At 47.3% G+C, this 14,690-nt stretch overlaps 2 protein-coding genes across 6 annotated transcripts in view; one reads left to right on the top strand and one right to left on the bottom strand.

Annotated features, from left to right (window-relative positions):
* The window catches only part of LOC144107788 (uncharacterized), a 123,339-nt gene that overhangs the window by 49,712 nt on the left and 58,937 nt on the right, over positions 1 to 14,690 (bottom strand). The window lies entirely within an intron of this gene.
* Positions 6,605 to 7,321, top strand: LOC144106759 (uncharacterized). The gene has a single exon (XM_077639604.1). It carries the CDS (start codon positions 6,605 to 6,607, stop codon positions 7,319 to 7,321), a length of 717 nt encoding a protein of 238 aa, XP_077495730.1.

Raw genomic sequence — 14,690 nt, 5'->3', positions numbered from 1 at the left:
AAGATCCATCCGGTCGCCTCGCTCGATGGGCTCTTCGCCTTCAAGAGTTTGACATTCGCGTCATCTACCGTTCCGGCCGTAAGCACATGAACACTGATGCTTTGTCTCGGTCTCCCATTCCCAGCGACGCTGCCTGCTCTTCGGCGATAGATCCCATGCTTTCGTCTCTTACCATCGCTGATATGCCCGCGGAGCAGCGGAAAGACCCGTGACTTGCTTCCCTAATAGACACCGTGTCTTCGTCACAAAATGTTGCGCCTTCAAGAACATTGCGGCGTCAAGCTCCGCACTTTGCCCTCCGGAACGGCATTCTATACCGCCGCAACTACATGCCTGATGGTCGGCGGTGGCTTCTCGCAATTCCCCGCCATTTATGATCTCAGATTTGCGCCTCTTACCACATCGACCCTCAGTGTGCGCACACTGGTGTTCTGAAAACATTCAAAAGACTTTCTCAGCGCTACTACAGGCGTGGCATGTACGCCTATGTTCGGAAATACGTCCGATCGTGCATCGTCTGTCAGCAGCGGAAGACCTCGGCTTCTCGTGTGATCGGCCCATTGCAACCACTCCCTTGCCCAGCACGTCCCTTCGATCGTGTTGCCTTTACGGCCCGCTTCCCTGTACGGTTCCTGGGAACCGCTGGATTATCGTCGGCGTCGACCACCTCACCCGGTATACCGAGACAGTCGCCCTTCCTGCTGCTACTGCCTGCGAAGTTGTGATGTTCCTGCTGAATCATTTTGTTCTTCGCCATGGCACGCCGCGCGAGATCCTAAGTGACAGAGGCCGCGTCTTCCTTTCCCACGTCATTGAAGCTCTGCTTACCGAATGTCGCATCGTACATCGGACCACCACTGCCTACCATCCCCAAACTAACGGGCTAATCGAGCGCTTCAATCGTACTCTCGGAGACATGCTCACGATGTACGTCACAGCGGATCAGACCAACTGGGACGCTGTCCTTCCTTTCGTGACGTACGCATACAACACTGCCACGCAGTCAACCACCGGTTTTACCCCTTTCTTTCTGCTGTATGGGCCTGAGCCGTCGTCCATGATGGATACCATCTTGCCATATACTCCTGACGCCTCAGAGTCGGTGCCCCTCTCCGAAGTCTCAAAGCATGCAGAGGAATGCCGCCAGTTGGCGCGCTCTTTTACCTTGGCATCCTAAGGCCGCCAAAAGCATCGTCACTATCACGATAGCAGGCAACACGTTTTTCCAATAGGATCCCTAGTTTGGCTCTGGGTTCCAGGCACACCACCAGGATTGTCGTCGAAATTCCATACAGAATACCACGGCCCTTATCGTGTCGTCCAGCAAACATCGCCTGTGAATTACATCGTGGAGCCGTCAACCCCTCTTCGGACTTGCGCCATCGCGGCCGAGAAATCGTCCACGTCAGCCGCCTAAGACCTACTACAACCCGCTCATCTTGTCCTCGCCATAGATCACCAGGGTGGTTCCTCTTCGTTCCCAGGGCAGTTGTAGCGAACCATGATGGCCGCGCCTGATGCCGCATAGGCAGATCATTGACCAAGCGCCGATGAAGACGAGGCGCCGGTGAAAAACGAAGTTTCGCCGTGCTGCACGAGATCGCTTGGTTTTTTTGGGCTGGCCGTCGGCGCTGCTCGCTGTCCTGCTCGTCGTTTTGTGTCGCCCGCCGTGAACTCTTTCCCCTGACTTATTTGTGTACAAACCCCATTTCAAGATGAGCATGGGCAGTGCCCCAACAAAGTTCATGAGGGCATTGATAAGAGTCCTTTTCATGACAAAGCAGATGAAAGAGAAGTAGCTATATGGAAAAGGTTGCAACGTAAATAAGAGTGTCCTGAATAGGGAGGCACTGGACCCAGTGCGTGTTAGTACCCTCATTTGTAAGTACTGCCCGAGAGCTCGGCACAAAGACAGCTTCGATTTGTTCCAGATTCTGTTGCACGCAACCGAATTATAATCGCTTAGCAGAGGTTTTCAAGAATGTTTTTGGTGCGCTCCAGCAAGTGAAATTGAAAGGTGCAGAAGTCGTGTGAAGCCGGAGATCTTCTGGACGTCCCTTGGGCACCTGTGGACAGCAGCACTCAGCCTTGGAAGCAGTATCCGTGTACTAACTCTCTGCTGGTGCTGCTGGAATCTTCTGAGTACTTATTATTGGAACCCACATTTCAGAGGTTCCCTATGATGTCATAGACATGTCATTGGAGGCGTCCAGGGTTGGAACAGCACTGGAGTAGCGCAGAGACTGATGTCAAGCGTGGAATTATCAGCATAAGCATTCTGATAAACCCTTCCTTCATGGTCTTTTCATAGTTTCTTTAGCTTTGCTGTAGTTCGATGCTTGTTTTGTGGGTTCGACTAAAATGAACTGGTCTGGTAAAGTTTTGGTTAGAGGCCACACACGTCCAAAGGCAGCAAATTACCATAAACTTTTTTCATTCTGGGTGATCCTATAAAATATGCAATCAGCAGGGCGGCTCAGCGTAGAATTGATGTGTCAGGGGTTGGCTCTGAGCAGAAAAGCACACTGTATGATGCCCAAGTAATGTGTGTAAGATTCTCGAATGTACCTGGTGAAGTGATCCAGGTTCTCTAGGTGGCTGACTTGTGTGAGATGACGAATGTGTATTTAAGCCACTGCAGTGTTTTCAGTGAACTATGTTTCTTCTCCCGTTGCTAGGATTCCATCCACTGGAAATGCCTGGTGCTCGGCAGGTACACACGAGCCAGCGAGTTTGCTGTGTCATTTCCAAGCATGTCCATGTGACCTGGGATCCAGATTCGGAAGCCATGCTGACAGTTCACAGAGCACTGTTTGCAGAAATTTCCTGCACGTTTTCCGTTGTCAGCTAGTTACTATGCAATGAAAGCTCCCGGTAGTGTACGCAAACAAGAGTAATAAATAATAAAGCTAAAGAGTAGACCAAATTCAAGGGGAGGAGCTAACCTCGCTCAAGCAGTACATGCCGGAAGAGCGTGTGAAGCGTGGGCGTGAAGCGTGGGTGAAGTATGGATGTTGCGTGCCAGTAACAGCTGCAATCTCAAGTTTGACATTTATACTAGAAAGTAAGCAAATGGAGAGCAAAGAGAGTTGGATGCCACAGTAGTAAAAGCCTTACCGAAAATTGTGCTGGCAGGCACCACCGCGTTTTTTTCAACAGTTGCTTTTCTAGGTCCCCACTCCTCAAGAAGTTGAGACATGCCGCCATATATGCCTATGGAACGGTGAATGCCACTGCTGCAGACGGAAAAAACAATAAAAGGGGCGACACTGACTAGTCTGTAAGCAATGGCGTCTTGGTGTGGCTAAAGTGGAAAGACAAGCAAACCATCCACTTGCTGTCCAACTACCAAAATCCTGCACTTCAACCTCCACTTGAAACAAATGTTGGCAGAAAAAACAAGGATGGAATGCTCAGCAAGGTAGCCTGCCCTGACGCATAGCAGGGCTACAATAAAAACATGAATTTTGTTGATAAATTCAAAAAATCAACATGAGATTGATTAAAATAAATGATGGCACCAATTTTTTTTTTTTCCTTGACTGCTGCATTTTGGACGCCTTCTTAATATTCAGTGAATTAGAAGGGGTCTAAAAGAAGACCTTGAAAGCTTTCAGAAGAGGCATAATCTGCACATTAACCATGGAAGCACAAGTCTGCTCCCCAAAAGGAAGACAGTCGAGCATCCGTGCAGAGTAGATAAAGACGTGGAAGCCATACGTAGCACCCGTCATCTCGGCCACCGAGCGAAAACATCAACCAAAGAAATGCACACTTAGGTGAAACGCAGCACAAAAAGGAATCCATCAAGAACAACATGAATGTGTGAAACATGCAATCCCTTTGCCTGAGAGAGGATCAAAAATGTTTTGCTGAGTCTCACAGAAAGTGAATGGAGTCTATTCCAGCACTGTGGTTATCTTGGGTAACCACCTCAAGCCCTCAATGCAAATTTTTTTACTTTTTCTTACATCCATTTTTTGAGTGCCCTTGTGCATTTTGTGCAATAAAATTTAGTTTTCTTGCAAAAAAACTTCTGTGTCTCAAAGAGTTTTAAGCCGCACTTTACTAACCATCTTGTGCAAACACTGTTCAACGTTCCAAAAAAACACGATACACGGCTGTTACCTTTACACATATTTTTCCCTCAATAATATCATGAATGAAACTGAAGTATCTGAGTTCGGAAACCAATAAGAAAGAAGAAGGCATACAAGCAGAAAAAATAACATAACAAAGAGCAGTGATGTTATGGAGAAAAGAAAAATCCAAGTCATCATTTAACTGTTATCAGCATTTATCTGCACAGTTTCAACATCCCTGGACGTTTGTCACACTTGCGAACACGGTTGCTAGGGCTAGTTTGTAATTCGTGACAGCTAGGAATACAGCACAACACAACTTTTAGCCCTTTCGGCTCTGGCGGTGTCAACTGACACCATCACACAAAATTTCTCCTAGCTCCTCGGAAACGAAACCAAAACTGCTCAATTTTCAGAGCATAGTTTTTCAAGAATGCCCACTGCAATTGACACCACCACTCTGGTGTTCGTGCTCACCAGTCTCAAAATACCCCTTTCGCAAAGTTTTGGTCGTCCTTGCGTGTCGTTTCTTACGATTTGGTAAGATTTGCACCCTGCTGCAACGTTGCTGCAGTTTTCTCGGTTTTTGTCATTTCCTTCGGCGTGTGGCCAGTGCGAAGTTTTTTTTTCGTCTTCACACGTTTCGCACTCTTCTTTTGAAGTGCTTAGCACTTCATTTCAAGGTGAGCTTGCGGCATGTGAAGAAACGATGCTCCGTGGCACATTGCGACAGCGTGGACAGTACCATCGGTGTCAAGCTACACTGCTTCCCACAGGACTTTCACAGGAGAGCTCTTCTCAGTGTCGGCTGCTATCTCCGATATGCTTTCGTCAGGCTGTTCGCTCCTGTTTCATAGCCGTAACCAGTTCGTGCATACTTGGCTTCATGTTTTCGGGGATATTTATGTACTACACAGCAGGGCACACACTCACTTTCAGTGCTAAAGTGTGCAAAAGAGGCCCACCATTTGATTTATAATGACCTTCATGCAGCCGACTATCACCAACTTGAACTTGATACTCGGCTCTCAGGAACAACCACGTGCATGCTACTGACCAGAAGGCCAATTTAGAACAAACTGTGCTGCCTGACAGCTCTGAGCACGACATTTAGTTTTCCATCACCGTGAAGCCAATCTGAGCATCCTTCGCAACTGGGAGCATCGAAATTCAGCCACATGTAAGTGCGCGGCCTTAAAGGCCCGGCGCATTTAACTGAATTCGCTCAGCAGAAATTATTGGCTGCCTTGGTATTGCTGTTCTGCATATACACGACCATCAAAGTAATTTTAAATGCACTTCACTCTCGTCAGTCTGAAGCATAGGAAAGCAGCAAGCCACGTGGCATGAGGACGAGCGTAACCGGACTCTGGGCGCAGAAAGCGTGGCGCGAGCATTTACTACCATAGTTCAGATGTAATGCAAGTATAATGTACTGCAGTTAGCAGTGACAGAAATTTTTGTACAAGTTTTTATTTTTTGTGATATTTGCTTACGAATTCATCATTCTTGCTGCAGCTCATTGCATAGGCCATAGGCTGACCTGCATAAATCTTGAAGCAATATGATGCACACTACTTTATTTGCGAGCTATCATTGTTTGCGTGATAGGTGAATTTCGCACTCTTCAAAGTAAAACACAGAATATAAAAATTATATGATTTACTGATTGCCCATAGCTGCTGATGACATTAAAATAATGTGTCAAAGGAAATGAAGTTATTCAGTACATTAACTTCGGCCAACTGTCATATAAATGACATAATGCGTTTAGAATACTACCAGTGTGAAAAGTAGCGTCCATCAGCTGTTATAAATATCAGAGCTGATAACCGTTAACCAGCGTTTAGTACCATGTATCAGCAACAGTGACAGCAGTAACGAGCACTACCAATAGCATTGACAAAAGCAGGGAAAAAATATGTGATACTCGGTACATTTGTCTCTTTTCCGTACATGCAGGTATGCGAGCTCCATTTTAAGCATGAATACCTCCGGCCCACAACCTCTTACACAGATTCAAATGGCAAGACAGTACAAGTTTTGCAATGAGCCTTACGCGTCTTACTCCTGACGCAGTGTCGACGACATTCCCGAATTGTTTATCTTACTTATCAAACTGCACCGATTCACGAGGAGCCCAAAGCAAAACGAAGACGTCGCGAGGCAACGCATCTGCAAGAGGCCATCGAGATGTCGCTTTCTATGCATGAATCGGAGCAAGCGTTCCTCCGAGAACTGAAGCTCCCGCCGGAATCGGCACTTGTTTGAACACCCCAAGGCAATAACCAGCGAGGCCGCCCTGCGACATCAGAGTTCTGGAGTGTCTGCAAAGACCTTGGTTTCAACCCCAAGAAGACTAAGCTTTCACTGCAACAAGTGCAGAAAACAGTTGTCTCAACTAAACGACACCGCCGTTTCGCAAGGCACAGGGTGAAGGCTCTTTTTTTGCATGCAAAGACCGACTTGGATGCCCGAATGTCGACTTGGCAACGAGAGAGATCATATGGATTTCCTATTGTATGGCGAAAGGCCTGACTTCTGTCCAGACAAAAGAGCTCGTGCTGAAGGACTTCAAGCTGCGGAACTACACCCAGAACGACTGGAGAAATTATATCCAAGAAGTCCTCCAGCAAGAACTTAAAGCGCGGTCTCCCATCAGAGGAGTCGGCCAGAAGGTCCAGATAGATGAAACCCATTTGCGGGGGAAAAGAAATGCTAACAGGGGTCGGCTCCTGACTGGCGACGCAGTACACCCGAGGCACCGCAACAACTACGGTGGTGTGGTCGACAAGGGCCCGTGGGTATTCTGGATGGTGTGGTCCCAGACTGGCGAGCTCAGACTCTTTGAAGTAGAAAAAAGAAACGCCGCAACGTTGGGCCTAATTATTGCCACCAACATCATGCCAGGCACCACTGTATACAGGGATGAATGGGCCGCCTACAACTGTATACCCAGACTGCAAGATGGAAACGGAGCTGCCTTGAATCTAGACTGGCACACTGTAAATAATAGCACCAATTTCATCAACCAAGTGACAGCAGCCAACAGTCAAAGGATTGAGAGCGCATGGCAGAACGTCAAGCATAAGCTTGTCCGGAGCGGGCAGAAGACCTCCCAGGCCCTGCTGAAGTCGCACCTATCCCGGCAGTGGTGGCAATCCATCAACGGTCGCATAAAGTGCCAGGGCCCGTTTCTACGGCTGATGGAGGCCGTTGCACGGTGCTACCCACTCTAAGCCATCACCACACAGCCACTGTCGCCGATACGCACTCCCTTTTGAAGTCTACTCTGCAACTCCGACTTCAGCGACGGCATCCGCTGTCGCTCACCACAAGGAGAAAGATCACAAGGTGGAAAGGAGTCTCTTCCTGTTCTCCCGAGTGTGGCTATGCCACAGCTGTTAGCCAGCTGTCGGCTTTTATGCCAGTCAGTTCATTAAAAGGGGAGATTGCACAATTGCTATGGTCATGAGATGAATAGCATTATTACATCACCAGGTGGCCCAGGACTGGAGCACATATAGATCGTGCTTCGCATAGTTTGTGTCATGCTCTTTGGGGTACTACTTGTTCAAGAGCGCCAGCATGCTGATGGTCTTGTTTTTTGGTGTGATGTGAGCCTAACATTTTGCATAAAAGCATTTCTTATGATTATTATATTGTATTGCGAGCATTTCAATGTCCTGAAGTGGCTCAGCCTATGATTGGCGCTGTAGAGAATGGCTCTGGATTAATTTAGGCCATTCGGGGCTCTTTGACAAGCCCACATCGCCGAGCACACAGGATTTTATTTTATTTTTTAATTTCTTGTATTTTGTCAGCATTGAAAAACGGCCGCCGCGGCCGGGATTGATCCCACGACCTTGGCATCAGCAGCCAAACTCTAAAGCCACTGAGACACCCGGGGCGGGTAACATGAAGTTGAAGTTTATTTTGCAACAAAGTGTTGCGAGGAAGGCCAGGGAAAAAGCTGTATAAACAACTTGAGGGATCCCGACTTCCCCTTTACACAGCAGCATTGACGGTGGCGGAAGCACGAGAACAAAGAACAGATAAAGGAAAAAATGGAAACATATTGAAAGCATATGCATCGTATAACACATATATACTTCTAAAAAAAGATATCAGAAAACAGCATGCAGAAAAACAAAAACAAAAAAAAAGACTACAGGAAAAGGGGAGGGGGGGGTGCTCACGACAATAGCAACATAAACCTACATGAATCTTTGTCGCAATTCTTGTAGAGAAACGTCAGACAAGTCAAGATTGTCACGGCAGTGCAGCTGGTTCAATAACTTAGGTAAAGTGTATTCCAACATCTGATGGCCATAATTGGTACGATATGTCTTAACATTCCAAAGCTCTACGGTGTGCGTATCATAAACTGTTTTGTTTTTCTCTAAACCAGCCAGATTAATCAACGTGTCATTGTTCATTATTGCGAGTTTACACTTATGACACAGCCTATAGTCATATGCATTTTATTAGTATAATGTTGTGTTTTTGGAAAAGATTTGCAGTGTGAAAAAAGTATGGCACTTCACTTACACAATGTGTACGATTCGTTTCTGTAAGACTAATTTAATTAAGATTTTCTGCTGTTGTTGTTGCCCACACGAGGCTTCCATAGTTAAGTACAGACGAGAATAAAGAGTTGTAGAGTAACGTGTTAGCCGCTGTCGGAAAATTAAAGTAATGACTGCGCATGATGCCGACTGTTTTGAAAAGCTCGTTAACTATGTAGCTAGTGTGGTCAGTCCATGACATATCGTCTGCAAAGTAGACGCCCAATGTTTTTACAGACTGTACGAAATCTACTCTGGTATTGTTTAATTCAATCAGAGGAAACGCGAAGTGTTTACGACACAGGTGAAACATGACCACTTTAGTTTAAATAGACATCTAATGGGCCACAAATAAAAGCTACCTCTTGTCAACTCCATGTCAAGGAGTTGCAAAGGAAAAAAGAAAGACAAAAAAGGCTGCCACCCACTCTTAACACATACTAACATGTCATCAGGTTCGTATAACACGATAAGAGTTATTTTATCAAAAAAGAGGTGATAATTAATTGCATCAGCCAGCCTTCTGTCTCACTTGCAGAATGAGATTTTTCGCGTCTGGACAACACGTGAAATTTAATGTATCATTGCAGTGTCATTGACTTGCTAGCAGTTCGCGTAGGAGTTTTTTTTGTTTGTGATTCATTGGCTTTTTTTCTGCATACTCCTTCTGTTTATCCAAATAAGTGAGTCTGCGCATGTCCTTTGTTCCTTATGTGGTTAGTCCTTGTTTCTGTTGAAGCGGAGTAATGTTATTGCAATCATGAGCCAGTACTAACTCACCCAACTTGATACTTTACTAATGCAGTGAAACCTCCTCATAACGAATAGGTATAGAGTCCTCAAAGAGTTCAGTACAGCCAAAACATGTATTAAAGAATTTCTCCAAAACTCACGCTGGAGAGGTAAAATTTAATCAGCGAAAAAACAGCAAATAGGAGGGACCTTTTTTGTAGTTTAGCAATACTTCCAAGCAGCTCGAGCCGATTGCAGAGGCCATAAAAAACCGAGTCAAACGTCAGCTAGGTTGGCTTCCCCGCAAAGCCGTGTTGTACATGGCGGTGGCGGGTCAAATGCGTTAGGGTGGCTCCTTCGCTGGTTCATTCCTGAGCACTATCGATGAGTGCGAGAAGCACAAACGGGTGCCGACTGCACGGCTATCAGCTGATCTCGCGCCGCTTCTCTTCTGTGGCGCTGTTGGCAAGTGCGAGATACTGACTGACTGTAAAGCAAACGTTTGCCGCACCACCACTAGTCAACCGTGCAGCGAGGTAAACCTGCCACCTGCCACCCGAGCGGGCACATAGCTTAACTGGCGCTCGGCCGTTCGATATATCCGTTTTTATGGTGAACCGCGTTCGATATATAAACTGAGAAATGCATCTGTTTGTTGAAAACATTTAAGGAGAATTCGATACAGCCAAAAACTCGCAATATTCGTGTTAGTTACAACATAGTTTGACGGAAAATTGCTTTAAAATGGTTTACAATGCTTTGGTTTCACAAAATATATTTCGGAAGACGCTTAGAATGATTTAGGACCAGAGATGGGCATCCCCACGAGGGCGAGCCTTCATGAGGGCATCCTCACCTCATGAGGATTTTATTCGGCGAGGTGAGGGAGGATGGGCGCATGAAAAGATTATTATCTAAATTCCCTGAGAATTCCCAGTTTTCCCGGTTTTCACGGTTTTCCCGGTTGGAAGACGCCCTGCTTCAAGTGCATTTCAGTAGCATCAGAGGTCTCTGGAATTCAAAATTTATGCACCAGACACTAAACGACTGATTTCAGCTAGGCCAAAATTAATGCCATAAATTTGACATTCCCAGGTAGCCGATATGCTCTGTACCGTTTTCACCACGAGCAGGCTTAGGAACAGTGGTGCGAGAAAAAGCTGAATATAAGTGACAAAAATCTGGTACTATTTTGCTATGGAAGCTAGCTACGACATAGAGTGCACAAGAGTTCACCCCAGCTCTAGCAGATATGCGTTCCGTGTCACGTGTGGGCTGGCAAGTCTGGATTCAGAAGCTTCGTGGAAACCCTCCAGCTTCCAGTAAAAGAAGCGTGGGCATCCTACCTCAAGCCCAGACCTGCAGTCACCACAAATAATTGTAATCACCATCAATCACACATTAGTAAGAATGTCAGGTCACAATTTTTTGCAAAGGACATGGGTGATTTGAAACAAACTTTGTCAGCCCCTTCGAAAGAACTGTACAGAATGCAGCAAGACTCTACTGTGAAGCTCAGAACTATGGGAGCAGTTAGCTGCTGCTGCGGCATGGACGACCAGTACGACGCTGCCGCGCCCCATGACTGCCGGCTCGGCGAGTGCCACTGATTGCTACGCAACCACATCGTGGCCCGATGCTGCCCAATGGATATCCCAAAAGGCCAGCCAGTGGGACACATTGCCACAAAAATGAAGCAGGTCCAATTCCAGCAGCTGTGAACCAACGTGGCCTGGTTGTCCAACGGTCGCACTCTCGCTGGGTGGTCTAGCTACTGCAGGGACCTCTGTGGCAGTGTCGGTCGAACGGCTGGCCACATGCACAGCGGTAGTCTGCGCCTGAAGGACCTCGATTTGGTGGCACAGAAGTGCTAAGGTATCTCCGGTGTTGTCTTCATACTGGAGGACTGCCGAACAGTCTTCGACCGCCTCCTTGTCAGAGAGCAGTCTTCAGGTCTTGATTTAGGGAGTGTAAGCCTTCGATACAAGTCCTGAGGCATTTGTGAATAATTTTCAAGGCCGAAAGAGAGCCAGCGTTCGATTTGATAAGTAGACTAGCCTCGTTCCGCAGTAAGGACTACAAAGTGCACTGGGTGGTACGCTTGCACCTGACCGGTCCATCTTGTGTCCGTAAGGCCGTAAGGCCGTTCCCCTTCTCTGGTGGGATTGATAGTGGAGTGCCCGCTAACCTCCCGGGTTTCGGCACCAAAAATTGCAAAAGAAGGCACACAAGCCGCGTCCATATGCCTTTTATCGAGGGTGCCAATATGGTGTTCCAGTCCATTCGCACGCCCTTCGCACGCCATGCACCAATCTTCAACAACCACTATCCATCAAATACTCAGAAGATGAGTGTGAGACATGCAGTGCAAATCTGCTCTCCGCCAGTTCCTGCTGCACTACAGTATCTGAAAGACCAAGCTAGCCACACCTGTGATTTGAAGTTGAGGTCAGTGGCCCCAATTGTGGAATGCCGATCATGCATGCACAAGTGGTTTGCGCTGATGGATGTCAGCAACACACAGCAGCACACCCACAGGCATGGGCCTGACAGCCGGCATTTACGTGATGTTGACAACATGAGGATGCAGTGGCTAGAGACCAATTTCTTCGACTACATCGAAAAGTTAAGGACAGCTACCCTGACAATTTCTTTACCAGTGAGACATACCAAGAACAGGTCCTGACAACCACATCGAATGAAATGTGCATTCATTTTCTTCTGAAGAAAAAGTAGTTCGAGTATGCTTTGACTCGAAAGTTCTTCAGTGATCCGACCAAGGCACGGTTCGGGTTCCTTCAAAGGACAGCGTTGAAATGATGCCATGGATGTGAGGACTGTACTCTGCGGACTTGAGAAGATGGGGAACACTGGTACTGCATCTAAATCTAAATCAGTTCGAGGCAATGTGAACTGCTCAACCTCATTTTGTATTGATGCAAAGGGAGACACCCAGAAAGGCAACTGCACAAGCAAGGGTTTTTTCCTGTCAGCAGCAAAGAATAGATTTCGGGACTTTTGCACTACACCATGGCTTCCCAAACCCTAAGTGACTAGTGTACAGTCCGAGCTGGTTGTTGTTGATTGTCCGGGACCGACGCTTTGCGGCTGTGACACTATCCAAAGCTTCAATACGGCTGGCGTGCCAGTAATCCCTGCCAACGCTATGGTGTGCGTACAAGCGGGCCCGACAGACAGATGGTTGGAAACCCTCCTTTCAAAGTACAACGACGTTTTCACTCCGGGACTTGCATTGCTCAAAGGGCCACCGATCCACCTGGCCATCAGAGAAGATGCCAGGCCTCAATTTTGTAAAGCTCGGACGGTGCCATACGCGCTCAAGCAAACGGTGTCAGAGGATCATTTTGCTTGTGTTACCGAGCAGTTAAATCGAAACACAACTAGTATTGCCCTGATTCGTGAATATCTAGCCAGAGTCTTGTCACAAAGGCTAAGCTGAGACAATTGCATACAACCTGCTGAAAAACCAAAGGGTAATGCTCCTGTTGAGGGGCTAATTGCATACCAAGAACGTGGTGGACTAAAGTGTCCGACCAAAGAGGTCGGCAAAACACAGCCGGCACTCTTCGAGAACGGGCACTGGCAACGCCAGGATGCTCTTAATGACCAGCGAGTCAGCGACTAAACAGGGAGCCGAGGGGACCGACAACGAGTAGATCCTGCTTTCGAAGCAGCCGCCACACTACAGCCTCAAACCCAGCGCCCAGCCAATAGCACAAAGCAAAGTAAAACCAAATACACAGTGCAGTATGTTCGTACACCGGGACCAAATGCAAGATCCCTCTTTCCTGAAAAGGCATCCGAGCCCTCTCCTGTCGGGAGCCTTCTCTTCGCCCCCCCCCCCCCCTGCGACGCGCCTCCTCACTCGAACCCTGAGTGATGGCTGCGTCAATGGCGACAACGTAGGAGAAAGCGCCTGTGGCCTGGGGAATAGCTAGGCGTGCAGCATAGATGATACACTTTGTGAGGATTTCATTGAGTTCATCTATGCTAAGTGTTTCTGAGAAAATGCTTTCTAAACTGGCCTTTTCTCTAAACAATGCCCAGTCAGCTAAATGAAGCTTCCGTCGTCGTGGTTTAGTTGGGGTGACTGCAGGTGAGGAGAATAGGCTGATAAAAGCTGGCAGGTGATCACTCCCATACCGGTTGTCTAAAACATCCCATTTAAAATCGTAAAAACAGACGGTGAACAAAAAGAGAAGTCTAAAGAGCTCATTTTCCCAGACGTTTGGGAACAGTATGTGGCCTTTTCCGTGTTCAAAAGACATACATTATTTGTCAGGATAAAATCTTCGATTATTTGACCTCTAGCATCACAGCGTTCGCTTCCCCAAACGGAGGAGTGAGGTTTAGAATCCCCAACTAACAGATATGGCTCCAGAAGTCCTCTGATGAGTTCTTGTACATTATGGACTGTTAATGGCGAATGTGGAGGAATGTATGCAGAACAGATTGTTAGTGTTTTGTAGCTGACGATGCTGACAGCAACCGCCTCAAGTTTTGTTTTGAGTTTGATTTCTTGAGCAGGGACGCCGCTTTGAACGACTATCGCGACGCCTCCCGAGAGTCAATTTGCCTGCTTGCGATCGCGTCTACAAGTTTTATAATGTTTCAGAATAAGCACATGTTGTGGGCCAAGATTGGTCTCCTGAAGACATAAAGCTACGGGCAACACTGACCCTAGAATATGTGTTATATCACTGTAATTCCTCAAAAGTCCTCTACAGTTCCACTGAACTAAGAAAGCCATGTTTATGCTTGGGTTTGGGAATGAAGGGGAGTTTACTCATGTTCTGGGCCCGTTATCAGGGCTTTGTCTCTTTTTCGCTCAAGAGAGCTGTTCCGCTGCTGCAAAGCAGGCGGACTGGGAGTTACATCCATCACCTCACGAGAGGTGCTGGAGGACCGCGGAGTCCTCCCCCGACTGGGGGAAGTACTGCGGGATGCCAACCCATCGACCAGCGCTCCCTGCTTTGGAGATGGCAGAGCAGCTTTCACTGTCCCTGCCTGGGGAGTGGATGGCCCTGCCATAGCTCAGCAGAAGTGGCCTCGGCAGGTGCCGGAAAGTTGTGTGGTGCTACACCCCTGCGCACCACATCAGCGAAGTTTGTTCTTGCAGTGAAGGAGAAAGAGTTTTGTGAGGGTGCAAATCGCCTTCGTGCTTCCTTGAATGACATAGTTTCTCTGGTTTTTATAGCTATGATTTCATTTTCTTTTTTCCAGGATGGACATGCCCTGGAATATGCCAGGTGGTCCCCTTGACAGTTTGCACAATATGGTGTACCTT

Source organism: Amblyomma americanum, chromosome 10, assembly GCF_052857255.1.
Source record: "Amblyomma americanum isolate KBUSLIRL-KWMA chromosome 10, ASM5285725v1, whole genome shotgun sequence".
NCBI classification, from domain to species: Eukaryota; Metazoa; Arthropoda; class Arachnida; order Ixodida; family Ixodidae; genus Amblyomma; species Amblyomma americanum.
Note: the sequence above shows the minus strand (reverse complement) of the source record. Positions and strands in the feature narration are given on the sequence as shown.